This window comes from Elgaria multicarinata, chromosome 16 (assembly GCF_023053635.1).
Source record: "Elgaria multicarinata webbii isolate HBS135686 ecotype San Diego chromosome 16, rElgMul1.1.pri, whole genome shotgun sequence".
NCBI lineage: Eukaryota > Metazoa > Chordata > Lepidosauria > Squamata > Anguidae > Elgaria > Elgaria multicarinata.
Window position 1 is genome coordinate 9,247,796 of NC_086186.1, and position 25,343 is coordinate 9,273,138.

General features: G+C 42.8%; 1 protein-coding gene across 1 annotated transcript in view; it reads left to right on the forward strand.

Moving 5' to 3' along the window:
* The window catches only part of WDR72 (WD repeat domain 72), a 146,060-nt gene that overhangs the window by 35,559 nt on the left and 85,158 nt on the right, over positions 1 to 25,343 (forward strand). Inside the window, 2 exon segments of the mRNA XM_063142637.1 lie at positions 8,111 to 8,196; positions 9,503 to 9,659. Of these exon segments, the coding sequence (XP_062998707.1) occupies positions 8,111 to 8,196; positions 9,503 to 9,659 (243 nt within the window).

A 25,343-nucleotide genomic window follows, 5' to 3' on the forward strand; every position in this document is an offset into this window, starting at 1 on the left:
AAAAGTTGCTCCTCTGAAATCATTGTTGTGTTGGGAGGAAATTCCTCTTTGGTGCCAAATAAGCAGCATCAAAACATGTCATATCTGATTTGGCCCTCATACAGTATCAGAATCTAGAGCACTGCAACTCCCATCTCTCTCTTCCCCTACAAGGTGGATCTGATTAGGCAGCCATGAAAAATTCAAGTAGGCCTCGGTTTTTATGCCTATTTCTACTAAAACCATTTAAATAAAACCATGCCTTGTCTGGAATACTTTCTCTGGCTTTTCCTGGATCACTAAAATTTTTTTTTTAGGAATGCCCCTGAAGAAATAGAATAGAAAAAAAAGTTCTTCTTTGATGAGGATGGGGGGGGGGAGGAGAAAAAGCATCACCAAGTGGTATGAGAAGAGAGACTGGCTCTGGTGCTGTGCAGGATAATGAATCTTTAATGGTATTGTCAAAAATTAAACATTTTATTTAAAAAGCTCAAAAAGCTCAACGTTTCGGATGCCAAGATCCTTGGTCAGGAGCAAATGTTAACACTTTTTCTGCGGAGTGTCCTCCTTGACAAGCAGTTTTTTGGATAGAAAACGCAGCTTTCGATGAGGATGCGCCACTGAAAAAAGTTTTAACATTTGCTCCTGACCAAGGATCTTGGCATCCGAAACGTTGAGCTTTTTAAATAAAATTTATAATTTTTGACTATACCATTAAAGATTCATTATCCAGGGCCAGTCCAACTTCTTTGATGAAGACCACAACTCCTAGTGGATTGTAAGGTTGCAGCTGCAGTTAAAATGTTTCCAAAACTCCATTTATAAAATGGGCAGAACTACAGATTGGCAGTGAAATCATGACCATCCTTGCGTTTTCATTGAGAGGTGAAGACAATTTGGGAGGATTGGCACACAAAAGCCTGCGTTAGCTAATGGATCTTCAGCTATTTTTGTTCCTCCTGCTTCAATTCCTCACTGGAGAGATACTTCATGCAATTCAACAAAAGTCAACCATTTCTGCTGCACTTACTGCTTATGCCATTACTAAACAGAGAAAGAGAGTCTCAGGAAAAACTCAGCAGAGAGAGAGAGAGAGAGACAGCTAATCTCCTGTTTGCAGGAAAAAGGTCACTCTTCCTTTTCCCTCATCCCCAAATACATCAATAAGTGCTATTAACCTTAACTGGTCTGAGTCGGACCCACCACATAAACATTTTATGGAAAGAACAATGGAAATTCTTCTCTCTTTTTTTTAACCAGGTGACCTTTTAATCTCCAAAGGCTCTTTGCTGCTGGGATTCACCAGCTTCTAGGAAACTCTACCATGCCCACTTAAAATGCACATGTCCATTAGGAAGCAAAGTATTCGAATTCCACAGGCATTCCGGCTTCCTCATACCAAGACATCCTATGGTGGGATCAGTGCTAAAAAGAGATGCTATGGGAGCACCCAGAGCTTTCACCTTCCACAAGGGAGCCAAGAGATAGAATCAGGTGGTAGATCTGTAAAGTAAACCACCCACCTGCCCCTCCATTAGAGTGAGAGGTCACCTCACCCCTAGTGCTCTTTAAATACAGGAATGGATTCCCAGCGGCACTACCACTGGCTAGTTATTTATACCAGTGGAAAACAATGAAATCTGGATGCGTTTATACACCTATTTCTATCAAGACTGTAGATCAGAAACTGTTGGCTCATGGTAAGAAACTTTCGATATGAAATAGAAGGCAGGCCAACCCATAGATATCAGTGGGATGACCAAAGTGCACTCGGTTGGAGAAACAAAGCGAAGGCAAATTGCAGCCTTTAAAGTTTAAACCACTTGGGGATGCAGTGTTGATTGGCTCAGGAAAGGGGACTGGAGACATAACAAGATGGCACAGAGACCTGAGTGGGTTAAACTGGCCACACTTTTACTGGTTATAGCTTAAATGGATTTTGGCAAAGTATAGGAGAATGGAGACTGCCATGGGGGTGGGATAACTGGATCCAACTGGTTTGTATCCTGTTTATATTCAGAGATGGCGGGATCTCACTGGATCTCTGCATTCTGCCAGGTTTCCATTATGGTCACTATCTATGTTCTCCTGTAAAACCAAACACTCCAGCTCCCACATCTTGGCTTGGAGGCTTTGAGCATGAGTGTCGTGTTTCTCAGAAAGCCCCTGCTTTCGGTGGGAGACAAATGACGAGGCCTGCTAGGTCCACAAAGCTTTTATTAAGCAGCAAACATCTCTTCTACCTGAAGAGAGTCTAATCTCTTGGAAACTTCTCCCTAGGCAAAACTATGCAAACTAAGCGAGACAATTGTCTGACCAAGGAGAACAGGAAGCCCCTTCCCAAACACTCGTAACTTCAGAAAGCCTGGTGTGGAGGCAGGTTCTGGTGCAATCCTAGTCGGACCGACTTTCTCACACCTTCCTTCCTCTCTGTGCATTTTAGCTTCCGGCAGACCCTAGCATCAGCTAGTTTGTCGGAACGCACTCACTTCCCACTGAGTGAGTAGGATTTGGCCTTGATAAGCTCTGGAGAGGGCTGACTCCCAGCTGGGGAATCACCCGTGAGAATGAGCATAGAAACACTTCCACATAATATCCCTCCCCAGCCCTGAAACTACTGTGATTATCACTTTTAAACATTATAAATTATATATTTACATGCAGTTTAATTGAATATAAAGTTCAACTACAGATGCAATTTGGGCGCAGTCTTTTTAGAACATATAATTTATTGGTTCTATATTTTAAAGAGGACATAATTTTGTATTTCTTGTAGGTGCCCTTGATAAAGAGATTTTCTTGAAATACGTCACGAACCTAATCTCTGTGCCACTTTTTCTTTCTCTCTTTCTTTTCACATTTGGCCCTTTCCCACGGCTATTTTTAATAGATTTCTCTGGCTTGTTTGTTTTGAGGGGATATCAGATTTCAGGGCTCATAGTTAACACTCTATCTTTTATCAGCATTAGCTGATATGTCAGCTATGGTGGTAGTTCGAAAAGGCAGACTTTCCATCCAGCCTCCATGAGTCAGCTACCTGCAGATTTGATTATTGCAATGCAATCTATGTGGGACTGCATTTGAAGACAGTCTGGAAACTCCAGTAGGTCCAAAATGCAGCAGACAGATGATTATTTGGCATTGACAGATCAGAGCATATAACTCTGTTTTTATGTCACCTTCATTGTCTTCCTATTTGCTTCTGGGCTGAGTTGAAAGTACTGGATCTACCCTTTCAAGTCCTAAAGGGCTCACAAATAGGTTGTCTTAGGGACTAGTTCTCATACAGACCTGTTCCAGAATTAAGTTCTATGTCAGAGGCTTTACTCTCTGTTCCATTTCAAGAGATGCGATGAGTGACCATGTGAATCATAACATTGTAGAGTTTGGAGGGACCTTAGAGGTTATCTAGGCCAACCTCTTGCTCAATGCCTTCTCTGTAGCGGTGTCCTAGTCTATGGTGTCCTAGTGGTGTCATCATTTCCCAATGGAAATGTGTAAGGGTCCTCTTTGTGTGCCTTTACCAGAATCTGAAGAAACTAGCATGTTGACAGGTTTTAATATTTAGCAACCAGTTTTATTCTTTCTAGTTTTGATGTACAACAGCTTTTACTTTGCTGACAGTAGGGTTGTGTTTTGCATTGTTTTAAGTATTGGTTTCTAGTTTGTTGTTACTTTTAGAAATTGTTTGTGGTATTTGCATTTTAATTTATTATATATTTTTATGCTTATGTAGTACACCACTGTGGGTAATCTTAGTAGAAGAGTGGAATACAATTATTATTATTATTATTATTATTATTATTATTATTATTATTATTTCTTTTAGCTAACCACTGTCTGCCATACCCGATGGCCTTTTACCATCTTACCAGTGAAGACAAAATGGGAGAACATAAACTTTCATGTACTATTCTTTGATCTGGAAAAACTGGTAGAATTGCTACACTCGGCTCAGCTCAGCGGACTGAAGGCCTCCAGCTCATTCCACAGCTATGACACTTTAAAGAGAGGCAAAAGCACAGCAGAAAAAAGGACACTGATGTTGAAAAGAAATAGAACTTCTGGATCTCTTTCTCCGTTGGACGGGCAAGTCAAAATTGCTGGTGAAGAGCAAATCTTTGGGGAGAACAATGCAGTTAGATCTTTGGAACAAAGTGGTGGCATCAAAAGACACAAAAAACCGAAGAGTTCAAAAAAGGTTAGGAGGCAGCCATCAGGAAAAATCAATATGAATGTCACCACAGATGCAGCAAAACTCATCTTGTCATGTCTCTTGCCTTGGGGTGTCGACAGGGAATTGGATGATCTTTGTGTTCAATATTTAGATATCTTGAGACTTCTCTATCCGGTCTCATTTGGACTAGTTTCAAAAGACAATCATCTGTCTCTGATGTTGCCAGGATGGAGCAATGCTAATCTTGTGGTAGGACAACAACAAAAGGTGATCAACTTGTTTTCCAGTAAAGTGCTGGATTTGCGTAATAAGTACGTTGCTGTAGCCCAGGAGCAAACAGGGAAGATCAAGGGAGGCACAAAAAGCACTGATGCCAAAGAAAGATCAACCAGTCTGGTCTCCTTATTGAGCAGGATATGTTTAGTTCAAAGGATAATTAGCATGCCTTTAGAAAAGACCAGGTAAGAACTTTCCCTTTCTAACTTTTCCCTAAATAAAAATAGGCTATGTTGGATGGAACTGTTAGATAGGCATTCCTCCGTTTTGCTGTCATTTCACATCCATGTGATAGCCTAGTGCTATACCCTGGAGGCCTCTTAGAGGAGCTTTTCCAATTACTCTTAAGTAACTCTCACATCCATCCATTGATGCACCAAATACCTTTTGTTCCATTCCAATTTCAGCTTCATTAAATGGGGATAATAATTTATATTACTGCAATGGCCAATGACTTGGTTTAAATAATTTTTTTGATTAATTGATTGATTTATATTATTCCTTAATATAGTTTGTGATGTGGATGCCATGCTCTTCATCCAAGGTGCCTAGAGGAACTTGTGTGTGGTTTTCAGGTATTAGTCCCCCATATGGGCGCTGCTCAGCAGCCGACGTCCTTTGCTTTAGTAGATTAACTGTATCATCTCCTTTCAGATGATTCTCTGGGCCATAATCATGACTGAACTGTGTTGTATAGTCGTTGTAGGTAGATTGCCACTGAAAAAGAGCATGCCTAATAATGATCTAGGGCAACCTCACACTTCACAGCACTCTAGATTTCTGAAAACGTGAATGAAGATCATTAGGCTTTCAGCCTTCTCGCCAGATGGAGTTAGTGAAACATGTGCCACCAGGCCACAGTTACAAAGAGGGCTCTCCAAGCCTGGGAGCCTGAGTGATGAAGGTGGCTGAGCATTGTGAATGACAGTCAGAATGACCTCCTTCAGGGCCTGCTAACCCATCATGACCTTAGTCTTGCCTAGATTCAGTCGCAAGCTTATGGTTTCAACTGTATAGAAACCATAAGATCATCATGACCTTAGTCTTGCCTAGATTCAGACGCAAGCTTATGGTTTCAACTGTATAGAAACCATAAGACCATCATGACCTTAGTCTTGCCTAGATTCAGTCGCAAGCTTATGGTTTCAACTGTATAGAAACCATAAGACCATCATGACCTTAGTCTTGCCTAGATTCAGACGCAAGCTTATGGTTTCAACTGTATAGAAACCATAAGACCATCATGACCTTAGTCTTGCCTAGATTCAGTCGCAAGCTTATGGTTTCAACTGTATAGAAACCATAAGACCATCATGACCTTAGTCTTGCCTAGATTCAGTCGCAAGCTTATGGTTTCAACTGTATAGAAACCATAAGACCATCATGACCTTAGTCTTGCCTAGATTCAGACGCAAGCTTATGGTTTCAACTGTATAGAAACCATAAGACCATCATGACCTTAGTCTTGCCTAGATTCAGTCGCAAGCTTATGGTTTCAACTGTATAGAAACCATAAGACCATCATGACCTTAGTCTTGCCTAGATTCAGTCGCAAGCTTATGGTTTCAACTGTATAGAAACCATAAGACCATCATGACCTTAGTCTTGCCTAGATTCAGTCGCAAGCTTATGGTTTCAACTGTATAGAAACCATAAGACCATCATGACCTTAGTCTTGCCTAGATTCAGACGCAAGCTTATGGTTTCAACTGTATAGAAACCATAAGACCATCATGACCTTAGTCTTGCCTAGATTCAGTCGCAAGCTTATGGTTTCAACTGTATAGAAACCATAAGACCATCATGACCTTAGTCTTGCCTAGATTCAGTCGCAAGCTTATGGTTTCAACTGTATAGAAACCATAAGACCATCATGACCTTAGTCTTGCCTAGATTCAGTCGCAAGCTTATGGTTTCAACTGTATAGAAACCATAAGACCATCATGACCTTAGTCTTGCCTAGATTCAGTCGCAAGCTTATGGTTTCAACTGTATAGAAACCATAAGACCATCATGACCTTAGTCTTGCCTAAATTCAGTCGCAAGCTTATGGTTTCAACTGTATAGAAACCATAAGACCATCATGACCTTAGTCTTGCCTAGATTCAGACGCAAGCTTATGGTTTCAACTGTATAGAAACCATAAGACCATCATGACCTTAGTCTTGCCTAGATTCAGTCGCAAGCTTATGGTTTCAACTGTATAGAAACCATAAGACCATCATGACCTTAGTCTTGCCTAGATTCAGACGCAAGCTTATGGTTTCAACTGTATAGAAACCATAAGACCAGGCTTTAAAAACATGAGGGAAGCAGAGCCAGATGCTATTGATGTAATGGCAGCATCTTACTCTAAATTCTAACAGGGTCTTTGCTACTATGGGGGGGATAGTCTCAGCCCTACCAGTCTCAGTGCTTCCCATGCCTCATTTGGTGGGTTGGGAAGGGTGACAAAATGAGCATCCACCCCTGCCCACCCATCACCTGTCTGAGCTTATGCCACCATCACCTTCTAATTTTGGATCCAGGCTCCCACTTGACTCCAGAGCACCAGATGAAGCAGCAGGGAATCCCCGTCCCAGCCCCACTTCCAGTGCCATGATGCTGGATAGGGCATTAGGTGGGATTTAAAGGGGTTGGTGCCCGTTGGTGCCCCGTCTGATGCTCCGGATCTCAGCAGGAGCTTGGCTCCTGCTTTTAAGATGCTGCTGCTGGGAGGACTAGGGCCAGATTTACACCAAGCAGGACACCTATCAAGGTAGGTATTTTCTAGCAAATGTCTTGTTGGACACTCTGGATTTTCCATTGGCATTTTAGAAAGAGGGAGTTGTTAGCAGACTGTCCAGTTTCACCTTTTCTTGCCTATCTGGAAGACAGCTATTCACTGAAGAAGACACTTTTCCTCCAGTTATCTGGGCACACTCCAATAACAGCTAGTGATATCTTTGCCAGCATGCAGTGATCTCATTGACAAATAGTGACAGCACTTTTCTTTAGTCCACAGAAACTGGAGTCTACACGCAACAAATGGAGACCCACACCATCCCTTGGGACCACCAGCACTTCCAACGAGTCTGCTGAATGTGAGTATCAGGGAGCGGTGAAGACAGAATCTGTATTTGTTTTCTAGGTGTGATAGGAGAGGAACCGTATTTCATAAACCAACTTCCTTTTCATGCTGTGGGCTGTGAGGGGATGCCTGGGTTTCCATGGGATCCTTCTGTCTTCTGGACCCTAAAGCCCTCACAAAGCCCTTGAGGCCCCAGGTGTCCTCCCTGATATATAACACCATCCCCTCTCTTTTCTCATCTATCTATCTATCTATCTATCTATCTATCTATCTATCTATCTATCTATCCATCCATCCATCCATCCATCTATCTATCTAATACATTTTTATATCCCCCAGTAGGTGAAGCTATCTGGGCAGTTCACAAAAATTAAAGTGTATATTACCAACAGAAAGTTCAAACATAGTCAACGATATCAGGATTGTTAAATTCTGCATGAGCTTCCTATTTAGTTGTCCATCTTTAATGTGTCAAGGCCCCTTGTCACCCCGTTTCTCTTCTCGCCATGGTCTCTGATATAGTCATCGGGACAAGGGATTCTGTTTCTGGGGTTAATTCTCTTTGAACTAGATGCTATCTGACAAGTAATGCTTTCTATGTTTTTCAGACACATATGGGTTTCCTCCTGTTCGTGAATTGGATAATAGTTCACTTGTCAAACTTATTTCTTGTTGGAGAGACCAATCCATAGAGGTAGGAAAGTGATGTTATTCAGAGTGCTTAATTGGCAATAGTAATTTAGAAAATGTTACAGTGGTTTGAGTATCCTTGGAAGGGATCTTGAGTGGCTGGCACCCCATGGCCCACCTGGATTGCACAGCCCTGGGCATGTTCTTTTGTCATTCCCATATACACGCAGACAGTTGTTGGCTTGTTGGGTGGAATTTGGCAACCAGTCTCCTGACAGCCTGGCAATTTGGAGTGCCAACTAGTTTATCACTGTCAGAGGACCCTCTCCCTAGACATATGCAAGAGATGGTACATGCAGTTCCAAAATCCATCCAGATTGACCGCTCTTGGCTGAGTCTGGAGTCTGATTGCCTGCAGCGGCAATTTGGCATGCAATGTCTGAGTGAAGAAGCTGCTACAGAAAGCAGATCTGTAGTAATAGGAAGGACCACAGCCTTCTGATCCATGCCTTGGCTCAGGGCCAGCTCACCAGCTTCTCAGAGCTGAAACAGGCAAGCAACATAGCTACTGCTGGGCTCAGGTGTTTCATAGAATCATGGAATTGGAAGGGACCACAAGCATCATCTGGTCCAACCCTCTGCAATGTGCAGAAAAACCAGTTAAACCATCCATGAAAGGTAGCTGTCCAGTACAGTTCCCAGCATGGAGCTGGGGCCCACAGAAAATGCTCCCTACACATGTAAGCCTAGCAACTCAGAATAGCTGGCACCGGTTATGCTAGTTTTGTATAGAAGGAGATTATTTGATGTTGGGGGAGCATACAAACACCTCATGGTAAAAAAAAATATCCCTGCAGGTAAAAAGTTGACATATCAGGAAGAAAGTGTTAGCCTGATGTACTTGTTTCCTGTGTGCATGGTGTTTTTTGACAGCTCAAAGTATGAAGAAAGAAAGAGAATACTGTGAACTGGCTGTGCTGCACGCAACTGGTGGCTGAAACATTCTCAGCCTGTCCTGTTTGATAGGCAAGAGAGGTCCCAGTTCTCTCCCCACCCCTCCAGTTGTAGCATGTTGACAACCCTCCTCCTTCACTCCACTCTGCTCTCCCATCCATCACAGAGGCCGTTGCCACACAAGGTTAAGGGCAGACCAGCTTTACCAAACCTGGCCTTGTCCCATTCTCCTTCCCCTGATCTGACCGTGGTCCCAGGCCCAGAACTGGAGATAAGAACCACACCCATCCCTACCAAATCTAGAAACTCTGTTTGGGGAAGAAGGGATGGGGGAGGCATGAAACACAACTAGAAGTAGGATTATTTTTTAAGAACAGTCTAACACCCTCCTCACTAATAACCTCCATCTACAACAGATGACAACGGCTGTCCAAGCTGCTTTGATGGCTGAAGTTCAGTGGGGTTTGAGAAGCCGGCGAAAGACATTGGCGAATGGCCATGGGCAAGGAAGTGTCAGCAGGGAGGTGCCAAAGACTGACCAGCCAGAGATGACGAAGAGCCATCCTTTGTTGGGTAAGGTATGAGTGAGGACTATTTGGGCCGGTTAAGGAGGACAATTACTGCTCTGAACATTTTCTTTCCGAGAGGAGCCAAGCAAATACCTTGTTTTGGATCTGCTGCTAATCTCACTGCTTTCTCAGGTTACTTTTGCTGTCGTTCTGGTTGATTATCTGCATATTTAAGACATGAACCAAAGAGGCTGTTGCTTTGTATAAATGCTCAAAGTGCTTCCGGTATTTATTCCTTATTAGATGTCAGCGTCTTATTGGAAATATGATTGGAAACAATTGATGCCTGCTATTTTATAGATAACCTTAGTGAAGTACAAATTATATGGAAATGAGCCAACATTTTCAGATTTATCTTTCATCAATGAGATCAGACTTATGCTAAAAATGTACTGCTTCCATTTTATAACTTCGTAATATGAAATGTGGACTCTTTACGCTTTAGTAATAGAAGAATCCACACGGTGGAAATGAGTTTTACAGTTGGATCATTTCATTTTACAACAGACCTAGTTGCTGTAACTTTTAATGGCGCAGGAAAGCCTGAATCTGAATTTATGTTACGAGGTGATATCCAATTTTCTTTAGACCATTAGCTGAGCCTTAAAATTAAGTGACCCAAAGTTTACATCCAATCTTATTAGTGAGCCTTCTCTGTTATAGCTAATTTATAATCTCATGGTGTGCGTATGTCTGTCATGAAAATTTGTGACTAGCATGCTCCTTCCAGGAATCTGAGAACGGTCCCCTTTTTTGAAGCCATAAAGAACATGGCTGTCTATTAGCAAGATTGTTGTAATAGTGCCAGAATTGAAGCTATGTGAGGGATTATGTTTTGTTTACACTGGATCTGCCCCCGCCCCACTGCCTTCAATCAGTTTCACCTTAATTCTACCCCGATACATTTGGAAGGAAGTCTATGAACTTTGCATGCAACTCAGACTGCATTTTGGAGCAACTTCCATTGCTTTGAATGAGACTTACTCCCAAGTAAGCACATATGGGATTGTAGCCTGAAGGTGCTTAGATCGCAGCTGTTATCCCTCTGGGAGTGGGGGAGGAAGGGGCTTCAGAAAACAGTGCCCCTCCCTCCATAGTCTTCTGAAAACAGTAGCTAGGGGAGATCTGGTCCCCTCCTGCCATACTTTGGTAAGTTGAACACTGGCCCGTGCCCCATAAAGCTTCTGCTCCTAGGTGACACTAATGCCTGTGTACCTGTTCTCAGCTTGGCTCCAGAAAGATGTCTACCAGGAGTTCATGCCCTGGAGGTAGCAGAGCCAGGCCTCTGGACTGCTGGGTCTCTTCTTCTTAACATAGCACATAATGGTCGTGGTGGAACTTCTACAATCATATGATGTGGTGATTGCCAGTGGCTTAGAGGGCTTTAAAGGGGGTTCAGCAAATTCACAGAGGAGAAAGAGCTAGTCTGTCAACAGGCCTGAAAGCTAAGTGGAACCTCCCTGCGCTTATTATGTAGTTTGCAGAGAGAGGTCCATTCTCTCTCTCTCTTTCTCCTGTAGAATACGCAACCGTTTGAGACCATTAGGATCTTGCTTCAAATTTCAACCCTTTCCTGTAAAGTAACACAACTCAATTTTGTATTTTATCGTCTAACCTGTGGTTTAACTTGGCTACTGTATTATCTCATAGACATTCATTTAAAACGGTACCCTTGATCCAATATTCTCTAATATTAGTGGTCAAGTATTGAAGGAAGTGAACTGGAAGACTCTATAGAACTGCAGCTTATTTCATTCTTTGCTTCATATATTTTACCAGAGAACCCCTTAATGCAGCAGAAATCAGATTTGTTGTGTATTTTTACACAAAATCCAATTGTACCGGCGCCATAGCAGACTCGTCCAAAACATTAGGAAGGATACGATTCTGCTAGATGTTGCTCAGCCCCCTATGGAAGGCATATATTTTGAATGCCAGTGCATCGCATTTGTTGCTTGAAAAAAACATTCTCTCGTCTATTGTGAAAATTCTCTCATGGGTGTTTGATACCTCTCCGAAGACCTTCCCAGGACAGGTGTTTGTGTGAACTGTCCCAATAGCTGTTACTGCAGCACCACGCAAATTAGACATGTTTAATTGTTGTTATGCAAAGTAATGCCAAAATGTCTGCATATCTTATGCTTCAAACCAAACTTCAGTGGAGAAACACTGGTCTGTGTGAGCACTGAAAGGCCATTTCCTCCCTGCTGTTTATGCACTTGTATGGGCAGGGCCTGGAACACAGGGAACCTTTCTAAGGCCTTAGCTAGACCTAGCGGTCTAGCGGGATGGAGGGGTGAAGATCTTGCGATTTTTTCATCGCGAGATCTCCCCCTCAGTTCACACGCGGCGCACAATAACCTCATACGGAGAGGCGTTGCGACCGCCATTTTTTTGTTAGTTAAATTACTTTCTCTGCTCCCCCCCGATGGGCGCAGTGCTCCTGAGGAGCTCTGCATCCAGTGCGCGGGTCCCAGCTCCTCACGAGGAATCGTGAGGAGCCGGGACAAACCATAGCACCCGGCCACATGTTGGCCAAGACATGTTGGCCTCAGCCCAAGACACGGAAAAACAGGGCCTAAAGGGGAGGGTGAGATCCTGGGTCAAGGGAGGGATCATCCTTCCCTGATCCTGGGATCCCGTGTGCATTTTGTGGATGCACAGGGACAATCCCGGGGATCACCCTGGGATTTCGCCCCATCTAGCTATGGCCTAAGATTCCTGGAGGGAGCATGCTAGTCACAAATTTTCATGACAGGCATGAAAACATGAGATTATAAATTAGCTATCACAGAGAAGGTTCACTAATAAGATTGGATGTAAACTTTGGGTCAGACGAGTGATTTATCGCATGCACATTACTGGCCACTCACAGCTTTTCACAGGTCCTTTTGATGCCACCATCTGCCTCCTGCCCTTTTGCCTCATTTTTCTGTTGCAGCACCCCCCCCCCTGAAAATCTGACTTTTTCGGCTGTGGTGAAATGTGCCACCATTTCCTGCTGTGTGCAGGAGAAGTAGCAGGATAAAAACTCCCACTGAATGGGCCATGTGGCCATTGTTTACTTCTTCTTTCTCCCTGTGTAAAGAAAGAGGAAATATTGTGGGACAGAAGTGGGGAGGGGGAAGCAACGATAGGGAAACATGATTCCCTCCCCCCATCTGATGGTGCTCTAAGAGTCAGAGTTGCTGAGGTTAGCACTGAGCGCTTTGGCACTGTTCTACTTCTGTTGTTATCTTCTCTCAATGTCAGCTGGGGCTCGTGTGTGTGTGTGTGTGTGTGTGTGTGTGTGTGTGTGTGTGTGGCTCTCTGTTGTTACTGGAAAATGTTCATCTTGTGCAGATACTGTACAAGATTAACATTTTCATACCAGCCACAGGTATTGTCCTTCTAAGGACTCATTTACAGAGATATAACAGCAACACTTCAGAGAGGCATTTTTGTTATAAACTCTCAGATCAAGCAACATCCTCCTTCTTCTCGTTCTTCTTCCCAGGTCAGGCAGGGGTCTTTTCCAGGTTGTTGTGCTCCCCAGCATCTGGATTTTAAGAACTCTTGTTTGTTTGTGTGTGCAACAAATGTGCACAAAGAGTTGGGACTGGGGACAGAACCCAGGACACACAGCCCAGCCCTATGGAAGGAAAAGAGAGCCTCCCATAGAGAGAAAGATGAGATGATGTCCTTGTCACACTGCACTGGGGGGAAAAGGGAGTTAATGCACCAAAGCGAGGTTTGCACTGCAGCACCAGGCTTGTCTGCTCTATCTTTCAGAATCCTGCAGAGTAATGCCCATTAAAAAATCTTGTTTATTGAATTATCTTCGCTAAAACTGCCGGTAATATATTCCTGCCTGTTACAACTGCTTACAGTCACCAGTACACACACACACACACTTTGTCCACAGTGTGATTGGTACCCATTTCATTTCAGAACTCTTTGCTTAGACATCAAATTAGCTGTATTACAACTGAATCCACTCACAACCAGTAATACAGTGATTACGTTCCCCCCCTTTACTATATATGCAGAGTGGATGTTCCCCTCCTTTGGGTCAGTCTGAGGCCTTAGCTAGATGGGGTTTTATTTTGGGGGGTAGAGTGGGGGGAGTGGGAATTTAAATTATATTTTAAAAAAACCACTTACCTTTTGCGCACGAGCGTTCGTGCGCTCCTTCCTCTTTAAGAAAATTTTTAAAATGGCGGGCGCGACACCTCTCCTTCTGAAGTCGTCGCGCGTCGTGTGTAAACGGAGGAGGGATCTCGCGTTAAACACAATGCGAGAACTTTTCTTCTCCATCGCATGATAAAAGGTAGGTCTAGCTAAGGCCTGTGATGGCTAATGTGCTAGGCACTCAGCCCAAAGTGGCTGGAAGGCTGTTCACTACAGCTCTCTCCCCCTACCTTCTCTCTCTCTCTCTCTCTCTCTCTCTCTCTCTCTCTCTCTCTCTCTTTCTCGTTTTCTCTTATGCCAGGCAGTCTGTGGAAAATGGAAGCCAACCAAACAGCCAACCAACTCACTCCCTGTGGCGTCACACCTCACAAGTCAGTTCCCAAATGTATGTCTGAAGTTTGTACGTCTGTGGTTTTTAGAATGTTGGCCTGAGTGGGCGGAGTTAGAATGTCTGGGGAGGAGGAGGAGTGATATATAAGGGAATGACTGAGGGGATTGGAAGAGACTTTTGGGTCCTCTTAGGGCTCTCTCTGTGTTAGCTCTCTGTGTTTAGAGTACTTGGGTCTGGAGAATTTGAGGTTCAGTGTAGAGAGTGGTGTTTTTGGAGTGTGGTGTGCACATAGTTGATGTATATTAAATAATACTGATAATAAAGAAAGCTCAAGAGTGATTGTGTGAGAGAAAGGAAAGCGTGTATGTGAATGAGTGAAAGGATTGGATGGAAGGTTTCAAAAAAGTTTTTAAAATTTTTATTTTGAAACAAAGCTTGTGAACTTTTAAAAATTCATTTCAATTATTTTGTTTTAACTACCACAAAAATCCCACGTGTCTGTTTGGCATTTATCATCTGAAGTTTATACATTTAGCACCCACTCTGACAATAATTCACCTCAGCACATTTAACTCACAGTGTTTTATTTTATATATTGAAATCCTTCTCCATTTAACCCCTTTCTCCACATAGTTTGGAGGAAGATGGTTTTTATCCCTTGCCTCAGGAGTATCAAGCGGTGGTGCTTGGCTTGAGCAGGGAGTAGCCGCGGCCGGGTCTGTTGTTTAGAGCCTGCGTCGTGGCACTCCCCACAGAACCATTGCTCTGAAAATAGCTCAAGACCAGAACAAGGGAATCACTCACTCATGCACTCTCAATCCACATTCACACACGAACACGTCTGTCCTGAGAAACTACACATTTTCTCATTTGTATGTGCAAGATCAGGGCTTTTGTTGAACATGGATTTGAATCAGTGCAAGACCTTTACAATTTGAGCTGCTCTTTGGGAGATAACCAGTAGAGGTGAAACACATTGCTTGTATGGGTGTGAATTTAATGTTACATTTTTCACTGTTCAGTCAGATTTTATTTTAATGGAATACATGTTTTTTTTTTTTAAAAAAAACACTATGATTTCTTGACCCAAGTTTTTAGAATGGGATGGGTTAAATCTCTGCTGTGGCACCCCGGCTGTGGAATGAGCTCCCTAAGGAGGTTCGCTTGGCACCTACATTATATGCTTTTCTCCCAACATTTTAACAATCTATAAATACATTTTAACATGGTGTTTTAAATTTGTAATTTTGCATTGCTGCTGTTTTTATCTGGTTGAGCTTTTATATTGTATTTTATATTATGGTTTTATACTGTTGTTTTATACTTTGAATGGTTTTAATTTTTGTGAACCGCCCAGAGAGCTCTGGCTATTGGGCGGTATAGAAATGTAATAAATAAATAAATAAATAAATAAATAGTTCTATTACATGTACCATTGTTTTAAAAGACTCAGGCCTTAGCTAGACCTAAGGTTTATCCTGGGATTGTCCCGGGGTCATCCCTGTTCATGTAAATGACACACAGGGACGATCACAGGATAAACCTTAGGTCTAGCTAAGGCCTCAGTGAGCTCAGTATAATAAAATAGGTTTTTAGGGTGCAATCCTATACAAATTTAGAGAGAGAAAAAAGTCCAAAAACTTGTAGTATTCCCCAGCTGGCCATGCTGGTAAAGATAAAATGCTGGTTAATGCTGGTACAGATAAAGGACATCTCATAAGACTACAAGTGAGCTTGTCAACAGTTCGTGTTTGAATTCTATGAAGTCAAAACCATCTGCATCGCAACAGTCCACATTCCTGCTATATATATGAGGTTTCAAAAAGCCACTTACTTAGGGTGACCATATTTTGGAAACCAAAAAGGAGGACAACATGGTCGCCCCCAAGGGGGCGTGTCCAGTACCAAGGGGGCGTGCCCACCCGAACATAGCCTTGGTCACATGTCTGATTTTACAGCACACATTTAAGACAAATCTGTTCTACATAACATCTTAATGTTAAAATCACTGAAATAAAGAACAAGTGAGAGATTCAATGTATCTGAAATTAACTTCACTCACTCCTACTTTTGTAGGTTTTGCTGTACTTTGAAGCTTTTGCTATACTCTGTGTGTTACATTCTCCCCTTCCCTCAAATATCTTTTCTGACTGTATCTTCACTCATTGCAAGCTGTTGTTCTTGTTAACAGGGTTTGCTACTGCCCCCAGATCTGCTTCAAATTTGGTACAGCTAAAGCTCTACCTAAAAGCTTTCATGGTGCCATCTTTCAGCTCTTTATCTTTAAAAATGACAGTTTGAAAAATAATAATTTTAAAACCTAATTTTTTAAAAAATCCCTAAAAAACCAATAGATGAACAGATCTGTTTCAAATTTGGTGTGGCTAAAGATCTACCTAAATCCTATCATGGTACAAAGTTTCATCTCTTTAACTTTAAAAATGACGATTTTAAAAATAATAATTTTAAAACCTCAATTTTTAAAAAATTCCTAAAAAATCAATGGATGAATGGATCTGTTTCAAATTTGGTATGACTAAAGCCCTTCCTAAGAGCTACCATTGGGCCAAGTTTCATGTCTTTATCTTTAAAAATGATGGAGTTATAAGCATTTTTATTAATTCCCATTAGAGCTGCTCTTTGAAAAAATCCGGATTTCCCCCCCCCCCCGGATTTGTCATCAAAAACCCGGACAAATCCGGGCAAATCCAGTCATATGGTCACCCTACCTTACTATCTTCAGCCAAGAGCATCATTTGACCTTCTTGTAGAAGGTACAGCTCTTCTCTCTTCCTAAACTCCTGTCAGTGGCTGGTCTTCTCTGATGTCACAGAGGGTCCAGGTAGCTGAATGCAATATTTGATCTTTGAATCTCAATGACTTTATGCAATGTGTCGTCAATGACTCCTACCCCCACTGCCATCAATGGTAGTACACCAGGTGGTGTTTTGTTTTGATTTTTTTTGAAGGGCAATAGCATGTTGTCATAGCCCAGCCAAGCGGTTTTGGGACTTTTTGCTGGAATTAGCAAATAGCCTTTGCAGGTGTTTATCTATGTGCAAATGCAACAAAAAGGTGATAAACTTAACCTAACACAATATAAATGAAAGCAAGGAAGTTAAGGAAGTTAAGGAGAGGCATGATACCACTCTTCAAATACTTAAAAGGTTGTCACACAGAGGAGGGCCAGGATCTCTTTTCGATCCTCCCAGAGTGCAGGACACGGAATAACGGGCTCAAGTTAAAGGAAGCCAGATTCCAGCTGGACATCAGGAAAAACTTCCTGAGTGTTAGAGCAGTACAACAATGGAATCAGTTACCTAGGGAGGTTGTGGGCTCTCCCACACTAGAGGCCTTCAAGAGGCAGATGGACAACCGTCTGTCAGGGATGCTTTAGGGTGGATTCCTGCATTGAGCAGGGGGTTGGACTCGCTGGCCTTGTAGGCCCCTTCCAGCTCTGCTATTCTACGATTCTATGAAACAGGTTAAATTTTATAAATTAAAATATAATGTTAAAAGTAACATATACAGAGCATTTCACATGTACAATAATACAATAAAACAATCAAACTGCTAGACAGAAAATGCTCAGTAGACTTAATCAATTTGGCCAGATGCATTTCGACTCTTGGTCTTCCTCAACGGCCAGTGTGCCAAGCTGATTAGTACCGTGGGCTAATTTTTCTTGGGAGATACCAGCATTATCGTGCTTGTGAGCAGTGGCTGTTTAGAATACCTGCTATGGGCTTCCTTTGAATATTTGGAATTATACCGTATATTGTGGGAAGTGACATCTGATTGTTTGGAAGTTTTAAGTCAGTCCCGAGACTGTTACTTTTAACATTATATTTTAGTTTTTAAAACTGCATTTTTTAAACCTGTTTCCTTAACTTCCTTGCTTTCATTTATTTCTTTAATCTATTTGCAACAGTCCTGCGTGTTTGCTCTTAAAATCTCTTCTGTCCCAACATCCCAAGTAACTCGGAAGGAGTTCATGAAACCAGTGACAACGGAGTTGCTACACAGGTCAGCAACTGCAACTTGGAATTCGTCCAACCTTGGTAGAGCCCTTTTCACTCCCTAGTTTAAAAGGCAAATAAAGACCCTGCATTTCAGAGAAGCTGACAATGCCATAGATTTCACAAAGAGCAAGCACCGCAGCTGGGATAGAGCTCTGAGATATTTCGGCAGGGCCCAGAACAACCTGCCCCATCCTGCTGATGAGAAGGCATTGTGTTATTATTTCCAGCTCTTGCTGTTCAAGGCAGAGGTGAGCGAGGGGTGGGGGGAAAGGCCAGCCTTTTAACCAATGCAATCTGCTGTCCCTCTAAATCCTAAAAAGACGGCAGACACGTTAAACACACAGTGGGTTGTTGGAGAAGTTAACCGTGTGCATCGGAAGGTAGCCAAGTCTGGAGCAAGGTGCAACCTTTCTCTGTGCTGTAATAAAGTAGCTGTTCATCTGTGGTCAGAGATTGTCACGAAAGACCTTGAGTTCCTCTGCTTTATTTCACAGAGAGGCCATCAGACAGCTTTGCATCATCTCACTCTATCAATCAAGGGCTTCAACTGCTGCATTCTGCGGGAACCCTTCCTGTTTTTCACAGACAGCTCAATAACTTGTCTGGGGGGATGTGATAAATGCTCTCCATGCCTCAGAAACTGTCTCCTCCACCGTCAGCTGCAGCCCAGCTTTGCAGGACGAAAGCCTCATTTTTTCTCTCCATCCAGTGCATTTCATTTCTTTGCACTTGCCCAGCACAAGAAGCAGAGCATTTATATCTGGGCCAGTTGAAAGCTGCACCACAGATTCCCCATTCATTTCCCAATAGAGAAGATTAGATTTCCTCTTAAGAACAGTAAATGGAGAATCAAGACAGGTGATATGATAGGAACTCTTGTTTATAACTCTCTCTCTCTCTCTCTCTCTCTCTCTCTCTCTCTCTCTCTCTCTCTCTCTCTCTCTCTCACACACACACACACACACACACACACACACACACACACTCACACACACACACACACACACACACACACACACACACCACTGAGAACCATTTCCTCCCCTTTTAATTCCACTCACCAATCATACTTTTAACGATTGACTTTTGTGACTTCAGCTGTCCCAGCTGCAGCAGCATCCTGCTGGTTCTCAAGCTGGAAGCCTCACAGAACCCCATCTAGACACAATGGCCTGTTTGTTGTGGCTTAGGAAGCCATTAGAGCAAATGAATAACTTTGCTCTCAGAACGAAGGTAGCTCTTTCAGATCAGGTGGGAGGTCAATGCCAGGGCAGGACATGGAGGCTGACGTTGCAGCTGCCTGTGTGCCCGCTTTGCCTTCGATTCAAACAGGTTAGGAGGCTTGTATAGAACCAGCACCTTCGCGTTACCCACACCGCAAGGCAACACTAAGGGCTGGTGCCAGAATATTTTGCACCCTAGGTAAGGTGAGCTACTTTCACACCCACACACCCACACACCCACACACCCAAAAAATGCCAACTTTGATTTTTAAGAATATATTTTTCCTGGAAAAAATAAGAAGCACAAAACTTGAAACTGCTAAATTTATTTTGAAGTGCAAGAAATACGTCATGCCATTTATAGCAAACAAATTGGAAAGGAATGTCTATGGGTCTAAAATGCATTATTTAATAGGAATATCACCTCCAAATCATCCCCCCCAACTCACACGCATGCGCGCACACACGCACTCAGCATCACTCACTTCAAACACACACACACATGAACACATGCATTCACTCAAAGACCCCATGCACCCCATTCACCCATGCATTCTCTCTCTCTCTCTCTCTCTCTCTCTCTCTCTCTCTCTCTCTCTCTCTCTCTCTCTCTGTCTCTGTCTCTGTCTCTCTCTCTCTCTCTCTCTGTCTCTCTCTCTCTCTCCTGGGCGCATTCCGGAAGTCCGAACGTGGAGCCGCCCCACCCCGGCATCCCTGGCTTCGCTTCAGCTGGGTGGGCGTGGGGCGCCATCTCGCCCACTCAGGCCCAGCTGAATCCTTGGGCTGGGTCGGCTCACAGCCAACGCGCGTGAGTGCTGCATTGTGCCCGGCGCCCCTCTTAGCTTGGTGCTCTAGGCAGTTGCCTGAGTGGCCTCTATGGTAGCACCAGCCCTGGCAACACTTGCTGCCAGAAATGGCTCAAACAGGGTTGAAGGCTTTGGGGATGGTGGTGGTAGTAGAGAACTCACAATGTGTGCACTTACTTTGAACTCTAAAAATTTAGCGGCTAGTCGATGTGGAAAATCTGCATTTAGAAAATCCCCCAAGGTGCTTTTCATAGTGTTTTTGTGTGTGTGTGTTCCAAACTAAAAACAGATCTTTGCAAGGTTGAAGCTGATAGACTGAGGAGTTTTCCTGGAAAGTGAAGGGGTCCTGTCACCACTGGCATAAAAAGAGGAGGGGGGCAGGGAGGATGCCTGTCATTTGAGACAAGGGCTAGCAGTGGGAAGGAGGTCCCAGCAACATTGGATCAGCGAGGTGGTAATAAGAGGGCAGCTGGAGTGTGGGCCTGTCACTGTGTGGCTGCTGCTTGACTAGACGGAGGAAAAGAGGGAAGATTTGGATGTGAGGCTGCTCTGTGACCCACTGGCTGCAAAATAGGGGTGGGCAGGCCATGTGGGAGGGGAGGGCTTATGGAGGACTGCAGGTACATCCGTACACTACGCTCAGCATCTAAGGTCCTCCTCTGAGTGCCTACTCCGAGGGAAGCTCAGAGGATGGCAACAAGGGACAGGGCCTTTTCCTTGGTGGCCCCTCAATTATGGAACAATCTCCCCAATGAGCCTCGCCTGGAGCCAACCTTGTTATCTTTTCGGTGCCAGGTCAAGACTTTTCTCTTCTCCTAGGCATGTAACAACATATGCTGAGTTTTTTTTCTTAACTGACCCCAGAATAATTGTTTTAAATGGATATTGTCTATTTTTATGCTTTTTATGGTTTTAAATTTTGTATATTTGTTTTTAATGTTCACTGTTTTTAATCTTTGTAAACTGCCCAGATAGCTTTGGCTATGGGGTGGTATATAAATGTAAATAATAATAATAATAATAATAATAATAATAATAATAATAATAATGATATCTGTAGTGGGATGGGTGGAAACCTAACTAAGCTTCCTCCCACTCCCTGTCATGAGCAGAATGAACATAGCGTGGTGCCATTGACACACAGGTATAAACTAATGATTAATTATTACTAATCATTTCTATAGTGCCACACACATTCATCCAGCTAGCCTGAGGCGCCTTTTGTGGCATGAATTTGTGAGTCTCAGAAATGTGTCCAGGAAAATCCACCAAAGACGGTGGCTGTAGAAGAATTTGACTCCAGGTCTCTTAAATCCCCAAGGGAGCTGGAAGGTCTCCAGTGAATCATGTGGTCAGAACTCTGTCTTAAATGCACAGTTCTGGTTCCTGCTTTGCAAAGAGGATTATTATTATTTATTTATTTTATTACATTTATATACCGCCCCACAGCCGAAGCTCTCGTCATATCATAAAGGATATTGCGGATCTGGAAGAGGGCAAGCAAAATGAGCTGGGAGGCTGAAGTGTCTCACCTGCCAAGAAAGGCTAAAGTGTTTGGGGATTTTGGGTTTAGAAAGAAAGCAACCAAGGGAGGGAATTTTAGTAAGTCTATCAAACCACGCAGGTGTGCAGAGATTGGACTGAGAGACATTTCACTCTCTCCCTCTCATAGAAGGGCCTATTGAAATAGGTTAACAGTGTGTGTTTTTATATCATGCTGGATACAAAAGCATCCAGGTGATCACTTGGTCTGATCCAGCACAGATCTGAGGGGTGCTATGTCTCTTCTTGATGCATCTCAGATAAAGGAGTCGGGGAGCCTAAGGCAACTTCACAAATGAGTGTTGTCAGTCTTTTCTTTTTCCACTTAAAAAGTTCCCTGCTTACAAGATCACACCCATGCTAGAAATGGTGGAGGAGAAACAAAAGGAGGAGAAACAAAAATCTTTGCATCCTTGGGTATCTTGGTTTGCACTTCCATGGAAATAGATCACTTCCCATTTATATGAAACAGCAGCAGCAGGAGGAGGCCAGCTTCTCCGCACTGTGTCTCCCTCCCAAGTCACCAAATTGGCAACTGCTTTATCCAGGAGCTCATTAGTGGAACTGTCCATGTATCTGCTCTCAGCATTTGGTGAAAAGGGCTCCCCCCCCCCCCCCGACCCTGCCAGACTTGTGTCACGAGGTCAGCAGGTCTCGTTTATTATTCAGAATTGCTTTCTGACCTTTTCTCATCCAGGCCAAAGGATGCTGTTGTCACCTAGTTGAGCGGATGGTCCATAAACCAAACACAAATGTCTTGTGCATGAGATTTTTTTGCACTGCACTGAACACACATGACACATGACACACATACACACATGCACACACACACACACACACACACACACACACACACACACACACACACAGAGTAATAGAAAGCTCTTAAAAATCTTCACATGATGAATTATACGTCTTGAGAAAAATGCATTTTAAACATTACTGCAATGGCAAGGCAGCTTATGAAATCTGTATTATGTCACTTTAATTTTAACCAGGGTGGCTCAGAACTTTTAAAAAACCCGTTATAATGAGGCAAGCATGTGCAGTTATGGACCAGGCCCAAATTTACATAAAGTAAGATGGTCTGGAATTTTACCATTTCGTTTTGGTTATTGCCTCATCTGACCCTGAGACAGTCTGTGGAGTGATGTGAACATTTGAATTCTGACATATAAATACTAAGATGATGATGACCTTTAAAACTGCAAGCCTGTAGGCTTGTAGGAAAACCTTGCTGGTGTTCATTTCTCCTTCCTGTTTGGTAGCGCCTCTCAACAGCCAGCACTTATTGTAGAATCAAAATGAACTGTAATGCGTTGCCAGAAAAAAACCAAGAAGCTAAAAACAGACTTTGGAAACCTGATTCTACTCTATATTTAAGGAATAACTGAGGACACCTTGTATGGCACTAATTGCACATCACTTCATTAACACAGCAAAGAGTTTTCCACATCTGGGCATTTGTGATTCTCATCAGAAAGTATACCTGACTTCTGAAACTCTCACCCCTTAGTTCTTGCATTTTTAGAGGTCTTTCACATCAGACATCCTTCCCCAACACTTCTGTTTTTAAAAGAATAGAGTCAGCATTGTATTTGATGGGAATTATTTGATATTGCTGTCTCCTGTTAAAAAGGCAGTTAACAGAAAAAAATCAAAAGGCAGAATGAGCATTTACCAGTCCCTCATGCACACCATGCTTAGTGAAGAAAAGGTAAAATAGTTTACTCACAATATTCTTGCATAAAAATGGAGGTACAAAGTATAGTTTCAAAAATTGTTTGTTCAGTCCATTTCCTTGTTTTCTATAACACTGGCAGGACAGAAACCAAGCACATGAGCCCCCAACAATGGAGGAGGTCAGAGAGAGGGGGGAGGAAGGAAGATGAGCAGGAAACTACACTGGAGCCTATAGAGATCATAAGGCTAGCTATGTCCAAATTCTCATGAACTAACTGCAACACTTCCCCCTTTCCAGTAAGGTGCAAATGAGGTTGCAATATTCCCAACAGTATTCTCACTTTTCCCCATCCAGTCTCTTTAATTATGTCTTCCTTTTGTCCCCAAACTGTCAGCAAAGGTGATGGTGCCAAGATAAACGTTGCCATCATGACATCCCTTCTTTCAGTGTTCATTTGAGAAGAGGTTTCTCTCCCTTTTCATCATTGGCTTAGAATGCCACTGTCATGACGCTTCTTCCCAGCTGGGTCATGTGACCTCTGACCAGGCATGTGACAGTTCGTCTCAAGGACTGCCCTTGATGGCATCTCCTTTGTTCGGGTTTAGAAATAAAAATAAAAAAAATCATTATTATTGCATGGAGTCATGAAGCCATTCAAAGTCGTGGGTCTATGGCAGTCTTATCTAGTGCAGAGGATAACGTGTTTGCCAGGCATTTTGCAAGTAAATAATAATAATGATAATAATAATAATGTTTGTGCATGTTCTGACTTTTGGGCATAGTTAGAGGCTTTAATGGGGCACTTTGGAGTCTTGTGCAAAGCTATGTTCATGTTCTCAACATGTGACTTGGCCTTTCTCTGCATGTAAAATGCTAACATGCCTGCATAAACATAGTCTACCTGGTGAAGAACATTTAAAAAGTTATAGGCTGCTCTACTCCTAAACTAGGGTGACCATATGAAAAGGAAGACAGGGCTCCTATATCTTTAACAGTTGTATTGAAAAGGGAATTTCAGCAGGTGTCATGTGTATATATGGGGAACCTGGTGAAATTCCCTCAGTTAAAATTCCCTCACAACAGTTAAAGCTGCAGGTGCCCTGCCCTCTTTTAAATCTGGTCACTCTAGTATAGCTCCTGCAGCTTTAACTGTTGCGATGTAGAGGGAATTTTACTAGGTTCTCCATATATACAAATGACACCTGCTGAAATTCCCTTTTCTATGCAACTGTTAAAGATACAGGAGCCCTGTCCTCCTTTTCATATGGTCACCCTACCTAAACAAGATCATAGGTTGCATTTTGAGTTAATTTATTGCCTCTTAAAGAAAAATACACTGTTGCTAAGGCCTTTTTGGTTATAATAAAATCAATTCCTGATGTTATAGCTTGCAGTCTCATGCCGATTTGAGCAGAGATTGCTGTTGGGTCTCAACACATTTGCTTTACTCCCAGAATTAACAGGAGGCTAATTAAGAACACAAGAGCCCTGCTGGATCAGGCCAATGGTCCATCTAGTACAGCACTCTGTTCACACAGTGGCCAACCAGCTGATTATAACCTGCAGCTGAGGACCATGCAAAATGTAACACACCAACTGCAAACAGGTCATTCCAGACCATTTAAATTCCTTGTTTGCTTTTATGAAGGATAATGATGTTCCCCTGCAAACTGAGTGCTCCGGTATCACAAACTAGCTTACCAAATGCATTATAAGGAACCAGGTTGATGTTAGGTTTTAAGTCAGATTAAGCTGTTGTATAACCTACAATTACACAGCTTTTCATTTAAAAAGAAATTAAGACGATCGGACTCAATAGGCCCTTCTTTGTATTTAACTTCTATTTAATTGGATTGGGAGCGGCTGAAACATCTTGGAGCTAGAGCCTGTAAGAAGATGATCCCAACTGT